This window comes from Choloepus didactylus, chromosome 6 (genome assembly GCF_015220235.1).
Source record: "Choloepus didactylus isolate mChoDid1 chromosome 6, mChoDid1.pri, whole genome shotgun sequence".
Taxonomy (NCBI): domain Eukaryota; kingdom Metazoa; phylum Chordata; class Mammalia; order Pilosa; family Megalonychidae; genus Choloepus; species Choloepus didactylus.
The window spans coordinates 134,273,502-134,294,851 of NC_051312.1; the positions used below are offsets into that span (position 1 = coordinate 134,273,502).

The 21,350-nt window shown below is 37.6% G+C and overlaps 1 protein-coding gene across 2 annotated transcripts in view; it reads left to right on the forward strand.

Annotated features, from left to right (window-relative positions):
* UBE4A (ubiquitination factor E4A) overlaps positions 1-21,350 on the forward strand; it is a 30,772-nt gene that overhangs the window by 5,671 nt on the left and 3,751 nt on the right. For both annotated transcript variants that reach the window (XM_037841630.1, XM_037841631.1), the window contains 17 exons: positions 1,770-1,943; positions 2,551-2,663; positions 3,538-3,690; positions 4,207-4,366; positions 4,660-4,862; positions 5,094-5,285; positions 6,024-6,357; positions 7,442-7,562; positions 9,143-9,447; positions 10,846-10,978; positions 12,030-12,217; positions 14,024-14,124; positions 14,220-14,333; positions 16,476-16,650; positions 18,338-18,518; positions 18,962-19,109; positions 20,219-20,376. In XM_037841630.1, the coding sequence (XP_037697558.1) occupies positions 1,770-1,943; positions 2,551-2,663; positions 3,538-3,690; positions 4,207-4,366; positions 4,660-4,862; positions 5,094-5,285; positions 6,024-6,357; positions 7,442-7,562; positions 9,143-9,447; positions 10,846-10,978; positions 12,030-12,217; positions 14,024-14,124; positions 14,220-14,333; positions 16,476-16,650; positions 18,338-18,518; positions 18,962-19,109; positions 20,219-20,376 (2,953 nt within the window). The remainder of the gene's footprint in view (positions 1-1,769; positions 1,944-2,550; positions 2,664-3,537; positions 3,691-4,206; positions 4,367-4,659; positions 4,863-5,093; positions 5,286-6,023; positions 6,358-7,441; positions 7,563-9,142; positions 9,448-10,845; positions 10,979-12,029; positions 12,218-14,023; positions 14,125-14,219; positions 14,334-16,475; positions 16,651-18,337; positions 18,519-18,961; positions 19,110-20,218; positions 20,377-21,350) is intronic.

Below are 21,350 nucleotides of genomic sequence, written 5' to 3' on the forward strand. Positions count from 1 at the left end.
ACAAGGAAATGGGAAAGAATAATTAACAGGGATGTGGCTGAAGGAAATTTCACTAACCAGGTTCTTAGCTCCGATCACTGGAGTTCAGAGAACATAATAGTATAGGGGCAAAATGACAGAATGCCCTGTTGACTGCTGTCAGCAGACAAGGCTGGCTAGAGGTGGGAGCGTTGCAGGCACCAGGCAGTGGGGACAAATCAGGCACATGCCCTTCTGTTACTATTTTGGCACCTCATCATCTTAGTTTGTTTACACTGGGTTTGTCATGCTATCAGGTCCAACCTGTTTTCCACAAGCAACTGGTATTCTGCCAAAACTTTTGGCCTTCTGTATTGAGCTTCACTTTTACTGAACTCTCACACTGGAGGCACTCTTCTGAGAGTTTTGCCTGGACTTTCAGAGTAACCATTCAGTCAGTTGAGAAAAGCAGATACAGACCTCATATGTGGCTTTTAGTGGATAACACTAAATTTATAGTCATTCAGCTTGAGTGTGATTCTGAGTGATATTTTTTTTTAATTCAGTTTTATGGAGATATATTCACATACCATACAGTCATCCATGGTGTACAGTCAACTGTTCATAGTACCATTGTATAGTTGTGCATTCCTCACCCCAATCTATTTTTTGAACATTTTCCTTATACCAGAAAGAATAAAAATAAGGATAAAAAATAAAAGAAAGAACACCCAAATCATCCCCCTCATCTCACCCTATTTTTCATTTAGTTTTTGTTCCCATTTTTCTACTCATCCATCGTACACTGGATAAAGGGAGTGTGAAGAGGCATTTTTTTAAGGTGCTTTATAAAAAATTAAAGGGTCAAAAAAGAAAAAACTAACAATCCAGAGAGAGAAAGAAAAAAAAAAATGATATCAATAAGCAATTCATATATGACAATCAATCAAATGATTAAGAAATCCATTCTCATTAATAATTAGTGAAAAGCCAGTTAAAACAACAGATAGTTTTTCACCTATGAAATTTGTGAAGATTGAAACAGGCACTCTCTCATATATTATTGGTGGGCATGTAAATTAGAGCAGTTTTTCTAAGGGTAATTTGGTAATATATGTTGACTTTTAAATGTTCAAGCTCTTTGACCAAGCAGTTCTGCTTCTATGAATTTATCCTATGGAACCTCTCATATAAGCGCACAAAAAGACCTAATTATATTCTGTGCAGTATTGTTTGAAATCATGAAAAATTGGAAACCCAATTTTTGAGAAATAGCTACATAAATCACAGCACATGTGTACAATGCAATACAATGAAACTGTTGAAAAGCATGAGATAGGCCTATAAATGACTTCAAGGAAAAAGTGTTCACGTTGATTAAGTTTTAAAAGCAAGCTGAAAAGCAGTGTGTACAGAATGAGCCTACTGAAAAAAAAAAAAAAACTAAAAAATCACAGTAATAAACATTAGCACAGGAATAGGGAAACAATGTGGAACACTTTGCTAAAGTGGTTATAGGGAATTTGGCTCACCAGAGACTTTCTACATTACATTTTCCTGTATAATTTTAAATTATTACAACAAATGTATCTCTTAAAATCAGGAAAAAGCCATATGGTGAAAATAGAGGTATTTTGATCTCTTAGGTAATTCTTCATTCACTAGGATTCTGTAGGGAAGGTAATGAAGTGATTAACTTGTTTCACACCCAAATTGTCCTCCTCTTGTATACATTTATTATTTTTGGTAGTATACTTATTTCTTTCTTGAAGAGAGGGCTGTAGTGTTTAAAAGTCTTTATTTTCTTGCAGATGAAACCCCAGCTAGCCCAGATGACTCGGATAATAGTGTGTCAGAGAGCCTGGATGAATTTGATTACTCTGTGGCTGAGATTAGCCGTTCATTCCGTTCACAGCAGGAAATATGTGAGCAACTCAACATCAATCACATGATCCAAAGGATCTTCCTCATTACTCTGGACAACAGTGAGTTATATAAACTTTTAGCCAGTCTATTCATTATTCTCTTCTTTCTACTTGAGTAGGGACTTGTTCTCAATAACCTATTGCTTTTAATAATTAAATGTACAGTATTCCCTGGAACACAGGGTTTATGCTACAGCGAAGCTTTTAGTGTGATCTAAAAGCAGTATTTAGGCACAGTTCTAACATTCATTCCCATTTTGATCCTGACTGGGCCATATAACTGCTTGCTTTTTCTACCTTAAAAGAGAAATGAGAATGATAGCCAAACCCATTTTCTTCCTAAAGGTGACCTAAAGTGTCAGATGGAAGCCCCTATGGGAATCAGACAGTGTTTTTCCTATGTGCCCAACTGTAGTTAAACCCCAAAGTTAGTGCTGCTATCTTATCACTGGGATTTGCTCTTTAAACTTCATGATGTTAGGTTTATAACAAAGCCCATGCTGTGTTACTAGGGGGGGAAATGTAAGTCTTAGATACTGCTTTGTGTATGAGGATCATTCTGGTATTACCTGAGGACTCAGAGTTCAAGACAAATGCTGTCAAGATAAGTTTTTTTTTTTATTAGAAGCATTATCCTTAACATACCAGATTAAAAACCATTTCCCAGGTGACCCGAGCCTGAAAAGTGGGAATGGCATCCCCAGCCGTTGTGTATATTTGGAAGAAATGGCAGTAGACCTGGATGATCAAGACTGGCTTGATATGAACAACATTGAGCAGGTACCATTCTCACGTTCCTATCATGTACCCTCAGCAAACATTGGCCATGCAGCTGAATTTTGCTCGCCTTTCTCAAACTGACTTTGCTTACCTCCATCTCTTACACTGTGGTGTTCCTCTTTTGGAATCTTCTCATCTGCTATGGCCATGTGTCCAAATCTACCCATCCTATAAAACCTAATGAAAATACCATCTTATTTATAAAGCCTTGCCAGGTAGGAGTTGTTACTCCCTCTGAGTTCCCAGAATAATCTATGGACATCTTAGGCAGTTGTCACTTTCTGTCTCATGTACTGGATTTTTTATGTATCTGTCTTATCTCCCCTACCAGACTCTTTTTGGGAGCATTGCTCCTCTCTTTTTCATCTTTATATCTGTTCCAAAATCAAAACAGTGCTTTGTATCTTGTATAGGTGCCTGATTGACACTAAAAGAACAGAAGTATGGTGAGAAGGCACTTGACAACTTGCAATTTAACTTTACACATTTAAATTACCTTTCTATAAGTCTAGGTGAGGTCAGCAATCACAGAGTAGTAGATTTCACATAAAAGTTTAATCACAGATTCTCAACACTGTTCAACAAATTTTCTTTTCATGCCTGCTGTGTGGTAGGGACTATACTAGATACTTAAGGCTTGATTTAAGATAACTATATGTCTACAATTGTTGTCTAATATTTTATGGGAAGAGGCACTCTCTGAAATAATAAGATACTGGGTCCTTCTTTCCCTTTCACTCTATTTCCATAGGTATGATTTTCATGATACTTACTATCTAGAGATAATCTATGTCAAAATTACCTTACATATCTTGATGTTCTAAGATTAACTTGACAATGGTTTAGTTTATTCTTTGTTTGTTTTCCTTAATAGGCCCTGTTCACTCGCTTATTACTTCAAGATCCAGGCAACCACTTGATTAACATGACTTCTTCTACCACGTTGAATCTCTCTGCTGATCGAGATGCAGGGGAGAAACATATTTTTTATTACCTTTACTCCTGCTTCCAAAGAGCCAAGGAGGAGGTAAAGGAATAATCTCCACTGAATACTATTATTATGCTCTTGCGTGTGACTTTGATATGTAAACCAGGGTTGGGTCAATGTCTTTTATGTTAATTTTATACCCATCATAGTATACCTGGAACTGTATATCAGAAGCATTACTAGTTTTTCTTCTAAAGCTTTGGTCTTCCCTTTCTGTGGCTTATGGTTCCTTGGGCTCCTTTCTCCAGTTAACCAGTGCCTCCTACTCTCTCTACAAATCTCTTACCTAAGCACATTCTTAAGAAAAAAATCTGATAAACTCATTTCCACTGAAGCGTGAACAGTAGATTAAGCTAAGCATGATCACTTCCAGGGTTGGAATTTTTAGCACATAGGTGATTCCTTAAGCCAAAGAAGAATATCATAAATTTTCATGTATCAACAGAAAAACAATACTGTCTTGGGACACAGTGTTTTTTCCATTTTGTGCTGTGATGACCTTTGTTTCAGGTCATAGAGCTAGACTCTTCCCTCTCTTCTTCATGCCATTTACAGATTACCAAAGTTCCAGAGAACCTGCTACCCTTTGCAGTGCAGTGCAGGAACCTCACTGTGTCCAATACCCGAACAGTTCTCCTCACTCCAGAGATCTATGTTGACCAAAACATCCATGAGCAACTGGTAGATTTGATGTTGGAAGCCATCCAAGGAGCCCGTGAGTACATAAGCAAGATCTTTGAGCATCTGCGTTTTGATTTGGAACTTAAAATTCCTCCAATTGCATTAGAAAGTCTAAATTAAGGAAGAAAGCTCACGCCTTTGGGATTGAATACCAGTTAAGGTAGAAAGCTAAGTATTATTTCAGTTAGACAATATCCAACCAATTGGTACTAGAAAATTGAAGTTTCACAATAGAATTATCAAAAGTATTGGAAGAGTAAAATGCCAGTGTGTGAAGGCATATAAAAATGCTGTTGGTCTCCTTTCTTTCTTACTTATCTTGGTTAGATTTTGAAGATGTTACAGAGTTTCTGGAAGAGGTCATCGAAGCATTGACAGCAGATGAGGAAGTTCGAACATTTCCAGAAGTCATGATTCCAGTGTTTGATATTTTATTGGGCCGGATAAAAGATCTAGAGCTCTGCCAGATCCTTTTGTATGCATATCTAGATATTCTCCTGTATTTCACTAGACAAAAGGATATAGCAAAGGTAGGTCTGAAAGGTGTTATATTTAGTTAAGCTGGAGATTTGATATTTCATACTTCCCTATTCTGGGGGTGATTTTAGGTATCTATTCTAATGTTAAGTATTACCTACAGAATAAGAGAAAGATATATTTATTGATTGTTGTGTAGACGTAACTCTTTGAGGCTCTATCACCCCATCATCTTTGGTATCTTACCATATGGAGGAATAAGCAGGACTTGTCTTCTCCTACAGGTTTTTGTAGAATACATTCAGCCGAAGGACCCCAGCAATGGGCAGATGTACCAGAAGACCTTGCTGGGAGTAATTCTGAATATCTCCTGCTTGTTGAAGACTCCGGGTGTGGTGGAAAATCATGGCTACTTCCTGAATCCATCTCGCTCCAGTCCCCAGGAGATCAAAGTACAGGAGGCCAACATCCATCAGGTGGAACTGTTTATCAGGATATACCAGTCCCCTGATCTTAAATTAAGTAGAGTTTCTTCAGGAAGCAGATGCAGATACGGCTGCTTGAGCCTCTTTGGGAAAGCAAATTGATCTGGTTGGCTTTCTACCATAATTGTGGAAAAAAAATACTCTTTTTAGAATGTGCTAAGACATGTATGACCTCTATTTGGGCTTCTCAGCATAAATCATAATAAAGGTCTGGCCGACATGAGGCAGTAAATGGCTGAGTTTGGGGAGTTTAAGTCTCCCATTTCACCATTTAATCAACACATTTCTAAAGCAAGGGTTGGCAGACTGCAGCCGTGTCCAAATCTGGCCTACTACCTGTTTTTGTAAATAAAGTTTTGTTGAACACAGCCATCCCCATTTGCTTATGTATTTATGGTTTGATTTCATGTTATAAAAGTAAAGTTGAGTAGTTTCTACAGAGACCATATGGCCTACAAAGCCAAAAATATTGATTTTCTTGCCCTTTGCAGAAAAAGTTTACTGACTCCTGCGCTCAGACTCTCAATCTGCATTTTGGCATCTCGTCAGGAAGTCTCTCATAGGTTCCCAGATATATATATTCAGAACTGGGGGGATGAGATTCAGGGAGAGTGAGGGGAGAGATTAGGATTAGCATATGGTTTGAAACTGCCAGTTGCTAAGGTTTGGGAGTAAAAAATAGGACTGTGAAACTGGAATGTTCTGTGGTTGTGTTTTCTGGTTAAACAGTTCATGGCTCAGTTCCATGAAAAGATCTACCAGATGCTGAAGAACTTACTCCAGCTCTCTCCAGAAACCAAACACTGTATCTTGTCCTGGCTTGGAAACTGTTTACATGCAAATGCAGGCCGCACCAAGATTTGGGCCAATCAGATGCCAGAAATCTTCTTCCAAATGTATGCCTCGGATGCCTTCTTTCTGAATCTGGGTGCTGCTCTCCTGAAGCTATGCCAGCCATTTTGCAAACCCAAATCCTCTCGGCTCCTCACCTTTAATCCTACTTACTGTGCCCTGAAGGAGTTGAATGATGAAGAACGAAAAATTAAAAATGTACACATGAGAGGTAGGGCAGACCTGGGCTTCTCAAAACTTTGTGTGTGTGTGTGTGATGTCCAAGACATTCACTCCCTTATTCTTTTTCACAAAGGCTCCTCTTTCTTGAAGATGAAGCAGAGAGAAAAGCTATTTTGAATTTTAAAAAGAGACAGACTTAAAAAAAAATACTGGTAGCTTTCAGATGTGCTTTAGTGAGACTTTCTCTCTAGATTCGACAGCCTTGGGTATTCATTCATTCATTCTTTATTTAAAAAAATGATCAAAGCATAGTTCCTGGCCTTTTTGAACTCAGAGGCTCCAGGAGAAGGCAGATATATTAACAGAAGATCATAAAATGGTATAGGGCTAAACTATGGGAACACAGAGCAGGAAATGAATAATCAGTTCTCCAGAAATTGGGGGTAAGGATGTTTTCATAGCTGAGTCTTAAAAGAGGAGTTGGATTTTACCAGGCCAAAAAGCCTTATATAGAGGGATTAACAACTATAAAGGTACAAAGCTATGGAATGGCTTGACCAAAGAATAGTGAGAAGCTCAGTGTGGCTAGAGCAAGTGGGAGGAGAAGGAAGGGGGTGTGGGAAGTGGCAGGAAATGAGTCTAAGAAGGAAGAACGTTGGGGCCAGATGGGAGAAAACTTGAGCAATACAGAGAAATATAAAAAAGAAAGTAAAAATCACTCATAATCCTGCTATTCTAATTGAATTCCTCTTAATTGTGTATTTCCTTCCTATGTTACAATTCTCCTAATTCTGAAAGTAATATGTGCTCAAAAGCAAATAATCTTAAATACAAAAAACACGGAACTTAAAAATAATCTGTTGTTATCATTTGGAAAAATCTATGGTATTAACATTCCTTTTGACTTTTGGTGATTTTATGGTCAAATTAAAGAGACTTAACTGTATTTTTGTAGATTGAGAGAGACCAAAAGATGTTTTGAAACAAGGAAGTAATGTGATAAGATTTATTTTTAAAAAGATTTCACTGGTAGTAGTATGAATGTTAGAACTAAAGTAGAGGCAGACTAATGACCAGGATAGATGTCTATGATAGTTGTCCAGCCATTCACTGTTGCTTTTAACTTCTTTGAGGTTTGGACAAAGAAACCTGTTTGATCCCAGCTGTGCAGGAACCGAAGTTTCCTCAGAACTACAACCTTGTAACAGAGAACCTTGTCCTGACAGAGTACACTTTATACTTGGGATTTCACAGGTAACTCCTCTGATGTCAGTGGGAAAGGTCTAGTTAGTTGTGTTGATAATCAGAAAGTTCAAAGTGATTCTTAGAGATCTCACTTTATTGTAAAGGCTCATGGTAGGATCTAGTAGGAAATGAACACTGTGTGCATTTATTTGTGTTACATGAATTGGTTTTGTCTAGATAACAAATTTGTTTTCAATTTTTGACTTAACTTTTTAAAATTAAAGATACACTAGTATTTTTCTCTAAATTTGCAAATTTTTCAATCACTGTCTTCCTATTGCCATCTGGGAAAGTGAAATTATTTGCATTTTACATTTCACTTTCTGTTCTTGAATTTTCATTACTTACTACTTCTGATGAGGAAAGACCAAGCTCTTTTATGCAATGTAGAAGCAAAATTGGCAGAATTAAGGAAATGTTAGTATAAGGGATTCAGATGGGATCAATAGGACCACAAAAGAACTATGTATCTAAGGTAAAGAGGATTCTAGAAATGTGAACATTTGAGAACTAGAGTGTATGCCCTCTAAAAATGGTTCTGCTCAGTCTGTAATTTTCTTTGCCTGATTTAGCTGATTCCGACTACAAGTAAATAAGGAAGAAAAATAGCAATTCAGTCATAGTGCTAGTCTACTGACAGAATATAGAAAGGAATATTAGGGATAGCAAATTTTCATGCCTTTTCAGGATACTTAACACAGAACCTTTCCCAAATCCCTCAGCAAATTTCTGGAAAAATGAAAATAATGAAATTGTGTCTTTTTCAGAAATTTATTAAAAGCCAGGTTCTATCTGTTTTCTCAAAAGAGCAACACTTCTTAGAGTTTTTCTGTCACTGACATTTAAAATGATACAATAGGTAAAAATTCATCATGTGCCTAACTTGTTCAGCTCCCTAGATTCAAACACAAAAATAGATGTCTACCAGCTACCTCATAACGACTAGCCCTAGACATTATCTTCATGGCCAAAGGAAATTACTTTGGACTGTACACATAGAGACAGTTCTCCATAATACTACATTGTGGGTCTTTCTTTAGAGAGCATTTGACTGACCCTCTGTGAAGAATAATTTAATTTTGTATTGAACCACAGAGAGCTTCTACTGCATCCTGGGTGTCTACTAGTTTATATGTGTTCTTTACTAATGCAGAGTTCCTTTTCACCAGCTTAGTTCTCTATTAACCATAGAAAGACCATCAGTATAACCCCATCAGAATATAGTCATTGGCACTTGTGTGATGTAAAACTATCCTGCTGACATCTTGTGCTTTACCTAGTATTTATTTTACGTAATAATAGTCCATTCTACACATTGCTCAACCAGGCTACGCTTCCTTGGATGGTGTGTTTCAATTAAAGGCTGCTAACTATTTGTAATTGGCTTCAATTATGTTAAATACTTGATAACAATTTCCTGGTCCTATGTGTCTCACCTCTGTCCTATCAGTAACTTTTGTGAATGTCTTTGTGTCATAGCAAGTGCAACTCCTTACATCCTAAAAGAGAATTCTAGAATAAATGAGGATTTGTAGACTGTTCCTGTATGAGCCTCCTTGACCCAGTCTCTTCTGCTTTCCTGGGGGCAGGTTACATGATCAGATGGTAAAAATCAACCAAAATCTGCATCGGCTGCAGGTTGCCTGGCGGGATGCTCAGCAAAGTTCTAACCCTGCTGCTGACAGCCTCCGTGAGCAGTTTGAACGACTGATGACCATCTATCTTTCTACCAAGACCGCCATGACTGAGCCGCAGATGCTGCAAAACTGCCTAAATTTGCAGGTGTCCATGGCTGTCCTTTTGGTCCAGCTGGCCATAGGCAATGAGGGCTCACAGCCAATAGAACTAACTTTTCCTTTGCCAGATGGCTACAGTTCTTTGGCTTATGTGCCAGGTAAGCAGGCTCTCCCTTGGGAACTTCCTATTTATAGCCATCTAAATTTATAGCCATCTAAGTTTAACTGGGTCACTGTGGAAGTTTAATCCTCAAAGTAATCCTTCCCTAGTTATCATTCAATGGTTTTTGGAGAAACAACTCAAATATGTAAATATTATCTGCTGGTGAAAGTACGGGGGTCCTAACAGCTTAATCTTCAGCTTTGTGTCCCCACTACAGTCAGGGTTTTCAGAGCTGTTAATTTCTGTCATTAATATTTTTTGTTATTCAACTTATAAATTTTATCTGTCTAACTCTCCCTGTGTTTTTCTTTAGAAATAAAATCATCTCCTGTTGGTTAATCCAGAAGGGAGAGGGAGATTGTGTGGATATATGTTGGGGAGGGGGTAATTGTTGTCCATTGAAACGGATTTTTTGTTCTTAATCACTGTATTAGTGATCTATTGCCGCATAAAAAATTACCCCAAAATATAGCAACTTAAAACAACAAACCTCTTAGCTCACAGTTTGTGTAGGTAAGGAATGCATGAGTGGCTTAGCTGGGTGGTTCTGCCTTGGGGTCTCTCACCAGGTTGCATCCAGGCTATCAGCCAGGACTGCAGGCATCTGGAGACTTGACTGGGGCTGGAGGAGTCACTTACAAGCCCAGTCATGTGGTTGTTGGCAGGCCTCAGTTCCTTCCTGGCTATTGGCCAACAGCCATGTTTCCAGGCCACACAGGCCTCTCCACTGTGCTGCTCACAATAAGACTGATGGCTTCTCCCAGAGCCAGTGACCAAAATGGAGGCTGCAGGCTGTGGTAGCCTAAACTTGGGAATGACATCCCTTCAATTCTTCTGGGGTGTATTTTCTACCCTGAAACAGTTTTGGGGAGGGAAACTAATACAAGGGTATGAATCCCAGGAAGCAAGGATCATTGGAGGGCCATCCTGGAGGATGGCTACCATAATCATCTGTTATCCTTATTACAGAGTCTCCATACATCCAACAGGTTGTTTAAACCACAACTAAACTTGAGAGTAAAAAAAAAAAAAAAATTAGTTTACTTTCTTAAACTCAGTAATAGGAGTTTTTAACACTACACTTATGAGTTAATGGTATTTACTATTCATATGTAATTTATCCCAGTTTTACATTTGAAGACATAATGCCCAAAAAGGTTCATATACCATTCATATATTTACTTGGATAAAAATGAAAATTAACATATTTAAAAAAGAGTCTACATTTATTAACTTGTCACTATTCTTACTGCCTACAAAACAGTAACCTTTAACTTTTATTTTTAACCTTTTTTTAACCTTTATTAAGGAGGTTGAAAGAGAGGAATATAAATGTATCTTAGTACAGATAGATAGATGTTTGACTAATTCCAGAGGATATTTTCTCTTTCAGAATTTTTTGCAGATAACTTGGGTGATTTCCTCATTTTTCTCCGCCGCTTTGCTGATGACATCTTGGAGACATCAGCAGATTCCTTGGAGCATGTCCTTCACTTTATCACCATTTTCACTGGAAGCATAGAAAGGTGAAGTAGTGACAGCTTGGCTGTGTCACTGTTTAGAGCTGCAAAACATTCAGAAGACTTCTAAACCAAGAGATAAACAAGCCTGAATCATAAGGGGTTGCCTTCAGAAGTTATGTTAACATTAATGAATCAGCTGAGCATCCTTATGGGTAGCCAAAAAGCCCATTCTTGAGAGGCATAATAAGCAAAGGACTTTGCCCACAGAGAATTTGAAACTGCATATAAGGTACCGACGGGAATTCTACTGCTAGTCCCCGGTTAAAATAGGTTCTATAATGCCAGAAACCTTACCAGGTGCAGGCAGGTTCTAATATTCTTCTAATAATTGTATGATAGCAAAGTTGCTTTGGGCTGGATGTGCAGTAAACTTAGGTAAATATTCTTTCTGATCTCAAATCTTGTCACTCAGAGTTCCCAGTCCTCTTTCCCAAAGAAAGATGTTCACTGTAACCTGTAGAGTTGTCTTGAATTTTTTGGTGCCTAGGCTAAAGGAAACAGAAGTTCTATGTATTTAAGTGAAGATGTGCTGCAAAAAAGAGAGAGAGAGAAAGAGAAAGATCCACTCTCCCCTGAGCCATGTCTGTGAGAACTAGGTAGAAGCCAATCCTTCACTGGGCTGAGCAGACCAAATGAGAAATCCTGAGTCAACAAGTATTTATTAGGCACATATGGTATGCATTGTGAGTAATAAAGAATAATTGTATCCTGGCCCTTGCCCTCAGGAAGCTTGGAAAGGCATATTCCCAGATAAAACTGTCAGAGAATAGTGAGCAATAAATAATATGTTATTATAGAGAAGTGAAAAAGAATGGCTGAGCACTAAATAGAAACTTAAGTATTCACCCCCATACTTAGTAAGCTGTCTTCCCAAGAGCCAAATGATGTGCCATGTATTATGCCCCAGAAATTAGCAAGTTTAAAACTGCAAAAGCAGATATGTTCCTGTAATGGTGGTATAGGATGTTTTGAATCCTCATGGGGAAAGAAAAAAGTCATAAATTTGGGAGTTAAGTTTTCTTCCTGGTCATCTTGTTTTCTGCCCTATTTGCAGGATGAAGAACCCCCATCTAAGGGCCAAACTAGCAGAGGTGTTGGAAGCAGTGATGCCCCACCTAGATCAGACCCCAAACCCCTTAGTATCCAGTGTGTTCCACCGGAAACGTGTATTCTGCAACTTTGCACATGCACCCCAACTTGCAGAAGCTCTGATCAAGGTCTTTGTGGATATTGAATTTACAGGTAAGGCAGTCCTGAAGCCAGGGTCCAGCATAGAAAAACTGATCCCGGTGGATTTTAATCAATATGTGAATGTCAGAGAAATATCATCAGCCCCCATGTTGAATACCTGCTATGTGCCAGCCTTGATACTGACCGCTTTTTTTTATTCATCTCATTAATTGGTCACCATCAGAATTTTATCCAATTTTCCATTGGAAGACATGGATGCCCAAGAAGGTTAAACTATTTTCCATGTCGTACATCTAATAAGTAGTAGAATCAGGGTTCAAACCCAGGTCTGTCTCACCTATAAAAAACCTATATACTCTTACCAACTTTATTATATTGTTTGATCAAATCATATTCAAGAAAATTAAATTGTCCAGTTAAAACCTGAGTCCTTATTTTTTTCTCTGCCTCAGATTTCATAATAGTGGGTAATGAGACAGTGTGCTGATAGATTCTTTAACTTAAGCAGACTGACTGTTAGATTAAGAATACCACTGAATTGTATACTTGAAAGTGGTTAAAATGGAAAATTTTATATTGTATAAATGTTACCACAATAAAAAGTGAAAAAAAAACCCAACACATTAGAGTAAACCATACTGTAAACTATGGACTTTAGTTAATAATATTGTTTCATCATTTGTAACAAATGTACCACACTAATGCAAAATGTTAATCCTAGGAAAAACTGTGAGGGGAGGATATATGGGAACTCACTTTTCTGCATGATTTTTCTGTAAACCTAAAACTGCTCTAAAAATTTTTTTAAAAAAAAGAAAGAAAAAATGAAAAACCAACAGGCAACATTCCCTTCCTCTCAGCCTTTTAAGATCTGACCCTGAGCCCTTATGCTTGAATAACGGCACTCCATCTCAGCCAATAAATAGGTATGTGAGGCAGTTATTTAAGATCTGTTTTTAAAGGGGATCCTACCATCCAGTGATATATACAACCTACATTTAAAGAGGCAATTAACATTTTACTGACTTCCTTTCCAGTCTTAGAATTTTGGCTCCCCTCTGAACCTTAGTTTTGGCTCCCCTCTGAACCTTAGTTTCCTCATCTGTAAATTGGGTCAAAGTGATGATTAAGTGAAATAGTGCATGTAATTTTCATAATACATAAGGAGTTGCACAATAAATCACATCCATTATTTCATTGTATGACCATTATACGGTTGTAATGATAGGACAGGTATTCTAATTTCTGTTTTATATCCAAGGAGGTAAAAGTTGAAAAAAAGGTTGAGACTTACTTAAGTGGAGCTAGAATGAAAACCTAGGTGTTCTGACTCTGTGTCCTACACTCTTTTCTCTATTAATATGATCCAACCTGAGAGCTCTAGTGACATCTTTGGTGTGTCAGAAACAATATAAACTTTGTACTTTTAGCTCCTTACTTGATTTTCTGAGTAATCAAGAACAGTCAACTACACAGTTGCAGTGTGGACTCAAGAATGTGGGCTTTACTTATGTCCTTTATAGCACATAGCTATCACTGCCACATGGCCAGCTCACAGGTCCCATTCAAAGTCTGATAGGGTCTCTGCATTTGGATATGGGAGGATTTGTTTCCCTTGGCTTTTATTTTGCAACTTGGTCCTTGTCCCTTGCTGAATGAGTTGTCCTTTATATCTGTCTCCCCTCCTGTACTGGAAGTAAAGCCACACCTCCAAGGCTTCAGAAACTCCCAGTGCAGATTTTGCCAGTGGGATTTGATTCATTCAGAATAAAAGAAAATACCCATACATAAACACAAGCTTCACTGTTTCTCTAATAGCACCACCTTTGCTCAATCTTTGCTCTTGTCTTACTCTAGGAGACCCCCATCAATTTGAACAGAAGTTTAATTACCGCCGTCCCATGTATCCCATCCTAAGGTATATGTGGGGGACAGATACCTATCGAGAAAGCATTAAGGTGAGAAATTTTGGTAAAAGCAGTTACTTCAAGTGACCCCCCAGTGAGTTGTGGTTTAATACTAAAATGGTTTTTTCTTGGGGTGGTACTTACAGGATCTGGCTGACTATGCTTCTAAGAATTTAGAAGCCATGAATCCCCCTCTTTTTCTCCGCTTTCTTAACCTGCTAATGAATGATGCCATCTTCCTTTTGGACGAAGCCATACAGGTAAAAAACAGATTTAATTGCCCCCATACCACCAAATCACCATAAGTACATAATCATAGTAACACAGTCCTTATGACCTTGGTATCAGTCTTGAACATCAGAAATTTGTGAGTAATAGCATAGTGTCAGACTTGCAGTTACAGACTTTTCTAGGTTATTGTTCCATTAGAGACCAAGATCAAGGGGCATTGAAGCCCCGTAGGCTGGGATGGATACTTTGGCAGAGTTGGAAAGCTAGTACAATGAAGCCAAACCTAGCGTGCACTGGCAGAACTAGTTACTGTAGAGAGAAATTAGAGGGTCTTGCTTTTGGTTAGTGACTTTCAGTCTTTTTCCAACCCAACAAATTGGTAACAGTGGCTCACTAAGGCAATGATTCTTAACCCTCTCTCCTAATAGATTACGATTTTTTACCACTCCTTGAAAAAGATCTTTGATTTGGGTTATTTTTTCCTATAAAGGCTCCAGATTGCCAGTGCTCTTCATCTACCCACCGCTTCCCAGATCCTTAACTAAATACAGCCAGGTGCCTCTCAGCTCCTTGGGTGTTTCATTTCCTTAGCTATCTCTTATGGAACTGCTTATTGCTTCTATAAAAAGTTCCCTTCCCTGTGATGGGAGTAAGACAGAGGTCTATCTTATCTCAGTTTAAAAAACAAGGAGATGAAGATTTAATCATGAGGGTAGCCAGTGGGACTGCCATGAGCTCCTCTTACTCATCAGCAATCCCCAGAGTAATTTGTATTTGACATTTTTATATATATTTATTATTGATGAGAAAAGTTTGATCTGCTTCTTGTCATAATTCTGTACTTTAAGATTTAAGATAGTACTTGTCTTAGACAAAGAGAACAAGTCTTATTATAAACAGACTCTCTTAAGCAAAAGCTGTGTAACAAAGAATAAAGCAGATGGTATTTTCATGGGACCGTAAGTTTAATACATTGTTCACTACAACAGCAAGCATGCTGAAAGATAGAGGGTTTTAAATAAATAATTAAGGTTCTCCTTTTAGACATTTTGCATATTTGATAGACCTTTGATTTTTTGGTAAGCAGTTGTTTCCTCTTTTTCGTGTTGTTGGGTTTTTTGTTTTGTTTTTTTTTGTTTTTTTTGTTTGTTTGTTTTTTGGGTTTTCCTGTTTTTTACTTCAGGAAGGATTCATCTTTTTTCCCACTGTAGCCTGTTTGTTTGGTTTTCCCTGGGTTTCAAAAATTACAGTATTTTTCCTCCTTTCTATTTCACATAGTATACTATTTCTTAGGAGAATTACCTTGGAATCTACCCAGGCTGAAATGAGTCTATATGAGGCCACACTTTTTTTTTTTTTTTTAATTCAGTTTTACTGAAATATATTCACATACCATACTGTCATCCATGGTGTACAATCAACTTTCAACATACTGTCATACAGTTGTGTGTTCATCACCCCAATCAATTTTTGAACACTTTCCTTTCTCCAAAAAGAGTAAAAATTAAAAAGAATGCCCAAAGCATTCCTTCCCCCAATCCACCTCATTTTTCATTTAGTTTTTGTCCCCATTTTTCTACTCATCTGTCCATAAAGGGAGTGTGAGCCACAGCGTTTTCACAGTCACACAGTCATACCATGTAAGCTACATAGTTATGCAGTCATCTTCAAGAATCAAGGCTACTGGGTTGCAGTTCAACAGTTTCAGGTATTTCCTTCTATCTCTTCCAATACACTAAAAACTAAAAAGGGATATCTATATAGTGCATAAGAATGCCCTCCAGAGTGACCTCTACTCCATTTGAAATCTCTCAGCCAGTGAAACTTTGTTTCATTTTGCTTCCCCCTTTTGGACAAGAAGATTTTCTCAATCCTAGGATGCCAGGTCCAGGCTCATTCCCAGGAGTCACATCCCACGTTGCCAGGGAGATTTATACCCCTGGGAGTCATGTACCACGTAGGGGGTTGGGCAGTGAGTTCACCTGCTGAGTGGGAAGCCACAGTTCTTTTTAAACTTAAGCCTTATGCTGAGAAATAAAGATCTATGTCTCTTATATTGTCTCTGGTTTTCCCAGCTTAGTTGACTGGATTTTAAGTCAGGCTTCTTAAATGTCATTTTCCTTTTGATTGCACTTTCCTCTTCTGATCTGTCCCACCTCTGGTTTCAATAGTATTTGAGCAAGATAAAGATTCAGCAGATTGAGAAGGACCGAGGTGAATGGGATAATATGACTCCTGAAGCCCGCCGGGAGAAGGAGGCTGGCCTACAGATGTTTGGACAGCTGGCACGTTTCCATAATATCATGTCCAATGAAACAATTGGTACCCTGGCCTTTCTGACATCAGGTAAGGATTTGAAGCATTGTAATGCTCAAGGTCTGCTTCACTTGAGGGATCAGTCCAGCTGAAACTAAGAATTCAGACTCTGGTGATGGTATCCTCTACAGTCTGAGAGGGAAACGAATCACTAGAGATGCTTCCCCAAAAAATGATGATGCCCATTTTGACAAAGGAAAGAGGAAATGCTCTTCTTCACATAGCTGCCAAAAAGCACAAGTTGGTATAGTGTTTCTTGAGGGCAGGTTAGCCATATAAATGTGTGTGTATACATGTGTGTGTTTTAATCTAAAAAATGTGTTTGCACTCTGGTTAAATGTAGTGGATCATACAAAGACATTTATCTCCACTCCCTCAAAAGCTGCACTGTCCAATTCAGTAGCCAGTTTCCACTTGGGGCTATTGAGCATTTGAAATGTGGCTAGTCTGAATTGAGATATGCTGTAAGTCTAAAATACACACTACAAGACTTAGTCTAAAAAAAAGAATGTAAAATATCTCAGTAATTTTTTACATTGATTACATATTAAAATGACAATTTTTAGTGCTTCAGTTAAATATGAAATGACAAGAAAGGAGCACTAGACATTTGAGGAAATCCTCCAGCATGAATGAAACACAGATAATTGAAAACTTTTTTTTTTTTTAACTTTAAAAAAGAATCTTCATAATAGTCTCAGAAGCATAAGAGAATACAGCATTTGGGAAACAACCAAGAGGCAATAAAACGGATTATTCAAGATAGAGTGAAAATATAACTTCAAAAATTTTAAAAGTTTATTTGAAGGGCTAGAACATAAATTTAAGGAAATCTATGAAAGTGCAACAGAAGTTAGAAAAGAAAGTGTGGAAAATAGAGGAAGCCTCAAAAGAGAAAAATGGAGGGAAGGAAATGATCAGAAATAATACAAAAAAAATTTCCCAAAGACTGAAAAAACAGACTGTGGATTGAAGGGGCCTAGCTAAAGTGCCCAGCACAGTGAATTGAAAAAACCCACACGATAGTATATCATTGTGAAATTTCAGAAAATGGGGTTTAAGAGATGATCCTACAAGCTCCCAGGGAAAAATCATGTCCTGTACAATGGTTTAAGTATCAAAATGGCTTTGAACTTCCCAACAGTGATTTTTGAAACTAGAAGATAATACAACCTGCCTTCAGATTTCTGAGGGAAAATCTTTTTTTGGTTTAGAATCCTATACCCAACCAGTCAGTTCAGTTTGAGGGACTTTTCCCGACATCAGGGTATCAATTTACTTCCAGTGTATCCTTTCTTGAAAAGCTACAAAAGAATATACTCTGTCAAAATGAAACTATATAATCATTAGGATACTATGTAGCTTTGCTGTGAATGATATTTACATAGTATTAAAGATATAAACTCTTAATTATATATTGGGGTGAATTTGTATTTGGGGGAAAGGGAATAGAAAGTAAGAATGAATATATGCATATGAATGTAAATATGGGAAAGCTGGAAGGATATATAGCAAAATGTTAACAATGCTTATCTTTGGGTAGTAGGTTTGATTTCTTTTGCTTGTCTATATTTTCTAATATTACTGTAGTGAAAATGTATTACTTATATTATAAAAAACAAGTAATCCTCAGAGTTCTTCAGGTAAAACTCTTAAGGCATGAAAAGTAAAAGATTACTGTTGATTGAGTTTTCAGAGACTTTGGCTTTTTTTCCAGAGATCAAATCACTGTTTGTGCACCCCTTCCTGGCTGAACGCATCATCTCCATGCTTAACTACTTCCTGCAACACCTGGTTGGCCCCAAGATGGGGGCCTTAAAAGTCAAGGACTTCAGCGAATTTGACTTCAAACCGCAGCAGCTTGTTTCAGATATCTGCACTATCTACTTAAATCTTGGGTATCTGAGATTGAAATTGGACAAGCCAGAGGGGATTCTAATATTTTAGTTTGGGGTTTGATAGTGGAATGGCTGGTTGGTAATTTTATGGAAATAGAAAATAAATAGTTCATTTCTAGTTGGTGAATGAAGAAATTTTCTTTAGTTTTAAATAATGAGATTTTATATGACTGGGTGGGACATTATTTAGGATTCCCAACATTCTGCCTTGGTCTGTACAGAGATAAACTTTACTGGCTGTACCACTGTTTGGAAAAGTAGTACTCTTTTAAGGCCACAGGATACTTGATAGACTTACTAGAAAAATAGAACAAATCTTTCTATGTCAAAAGAACATTCATGACTTCTAAGTGATGGGGAGCCTTGTTCTACAACTCATTCATTATCTTCTGCATTTGACCTGTCCCCTGATGCACAGTTTCTTTCTGATGCTGACCTTCCAGGGACGAGGAGAACTTCTGTGCCACTGTGCCCAAGGATGGACGTTCCTATTCCCCGACTCTCTTTGCACAGACAGTCCGAGTCCTGAAGAAAATAAATAAGCCTGGAAATATGATTGTGGCATTCAGCAACTTAGCAGAGAGAATCAAGGTGAGGAAGAGGGAATTTGCTGTATGTTAAATAAAAATCACATTGTCACTGCACCTCAGCTGTTCTGCTTTATTCCCTGTTTCAGGGGGATAAAAGAAAGCATTGCCTCGAGAAAATAGATGAGTTTTCTTGGTCCATCAATAAGTAGAACTACCAGAGTCTTACTACTATTACTTTTTTTTTGATGTAAGGGTGAGAATAGAAGAATGATATAAGAAGCTACTATTAGAAAAATGTACAAAAGTTTTTATGAAAATTTTTCTGCACAATGTTACCAAGAGACTTGAATATCTAGGATGTAAAGCAGAGGAACTTTTTAGATAGAATTCAGGATTCATCAGTTTCAGTCATTGATTTTTATTGATTTTCTCTGTTCTCTGTATTTGTGGTTGGCTTATTTTGGAATATGCGTACATTTTAAAGATTAAAGAATTGTGTTCAGCTAATCCCTTTGGTTGGAGTATGACAGAGCTCCATTAGCAGTTGTGGAAAAGGAAAAATCATGGTACAGAAATCTAACAGAAAACCTTTCTTATTGATAGTAATGTTCCCTCTTGATTCATTGAAGTTATTTATTAAGTTGGGCTTCATCTTTGCTTAGAGCTTAGCCAGATGGATCCCTGAGGAACCAGAGTTGTGAAGGAATCAAAGGTTGAAACCACTTTTAAATTCCTATACCTGTTTGGTGCCTAATTTATGTATGACAGTTGACAATCCTATTTCCATATGTGAAGTTTGGCTGCTGTTGAGATTTATGTACCTAAAATCAAAAATTGCTTTTCAGACAAAGGCCACGAGATAACACTGTAATTATGCAAATAATAACCTCCTACCCTCTTTTGAATTAGGACATGTACAACAAGATGGTTGCCAGAAGGATGTTCTGTGTTTACTCCTTTTCCTGCTAACAGTTAAATCCATCTCAGAGTTAGGGCTCAGGGCTAAATTTGCTCCTTTAATATCCATCTTGGTCTTGAGAAAATAAGCCGAGATTTGTCATTATTTGCCACTGTCGGGTTCTTGAGGACCAAGATTAAGGTAAGACTTTGAGCCTTCTGAATTCAGCTGCACCATAAATTCACCTTAACTGCCAGGTGTTTTGCACTCAGTCTCTTGCAGACCTCCAGCAGCAGGAAGAGGAGACCTACGCCGATGCCTGTGATGAGTTCCTGGATCCCATCATGAGCACACTGATGTCTGACCCAGTGGTGCTGCCATCTTCCAGAGTTACTGTGGATAGGTCCACCATTGCCAGACATTTGCTCAGGTATGCCAGTCCTAAAGAGCAGACTCATGAGCACAGACATACATTTGTTTGCTAACATCTCTTCTTCCAAATAGCGATAATGTACTCTACATTATGCCGCATATTTTTAATTCATTGATGTATTGGGAAGGGAGCATGTTGATGGAGTTATGTAACTTGATTGTTAAGGATTTAAACATCCAAAACAAGATAGCTTGTTGAGAAATGCTGGCTCTAAACTTACCTCTTCTTTCCTTAAGAAAATAATTTCTATCAACATCATGTTATAAAATATATCAACCTGGAATACAAGTTCATCTGCAATTGTATTTTAGTTGTAAAATTATAAAAGACAAATGGTTTTTGTTGTTTTTTGTTTTGTTAAAAAAAAAACAAAATTTTATTAGGAATATTTAAGGCATATGGAAAATTAGAAAAAAATATAATAGGAACGAATATCACCTACACCTAGATTTAGGTAATATTAATGTATTGCCATATTTGCTTCATCTCCTTTTTTAAGTAACACCTTGATTAAGAAATTTACACAACTTACAGTTCACCCATTTAAAGTGTACAGTTCCGTGGGTTTTAGTATATTCATAAAATTGTGCAACCATTGCTACAGTAAATTTTAGAACATTTTCATCACCCCAAAAAGAAACCTCACACCCATTAGGTGTCATTCTCCATTTCCTCCTAACCCCCACAGCCCTGGGAAACCACTAATCTACTTTCAAAGACGAAAGTTTTTTTAAAAAATTCAGGTTTTATCCTATACTTACCACATGGGTTAACCTTATTCTGCTGCTATAGTTGTACTCAGTGGTGTTGACCATGAATTCTCCCTAGTCTTCCTGCTCTTTGGACCATTTACTCCCCTGATATTTACAGAAAAGACAGGAACAGTAGCCATAAGTAGTATCTTACAAGCTATTTAAGCAGCCTCTTGACTTTTAAATACAGCATTAGATAGAAATGGGTACTGAGAGAAT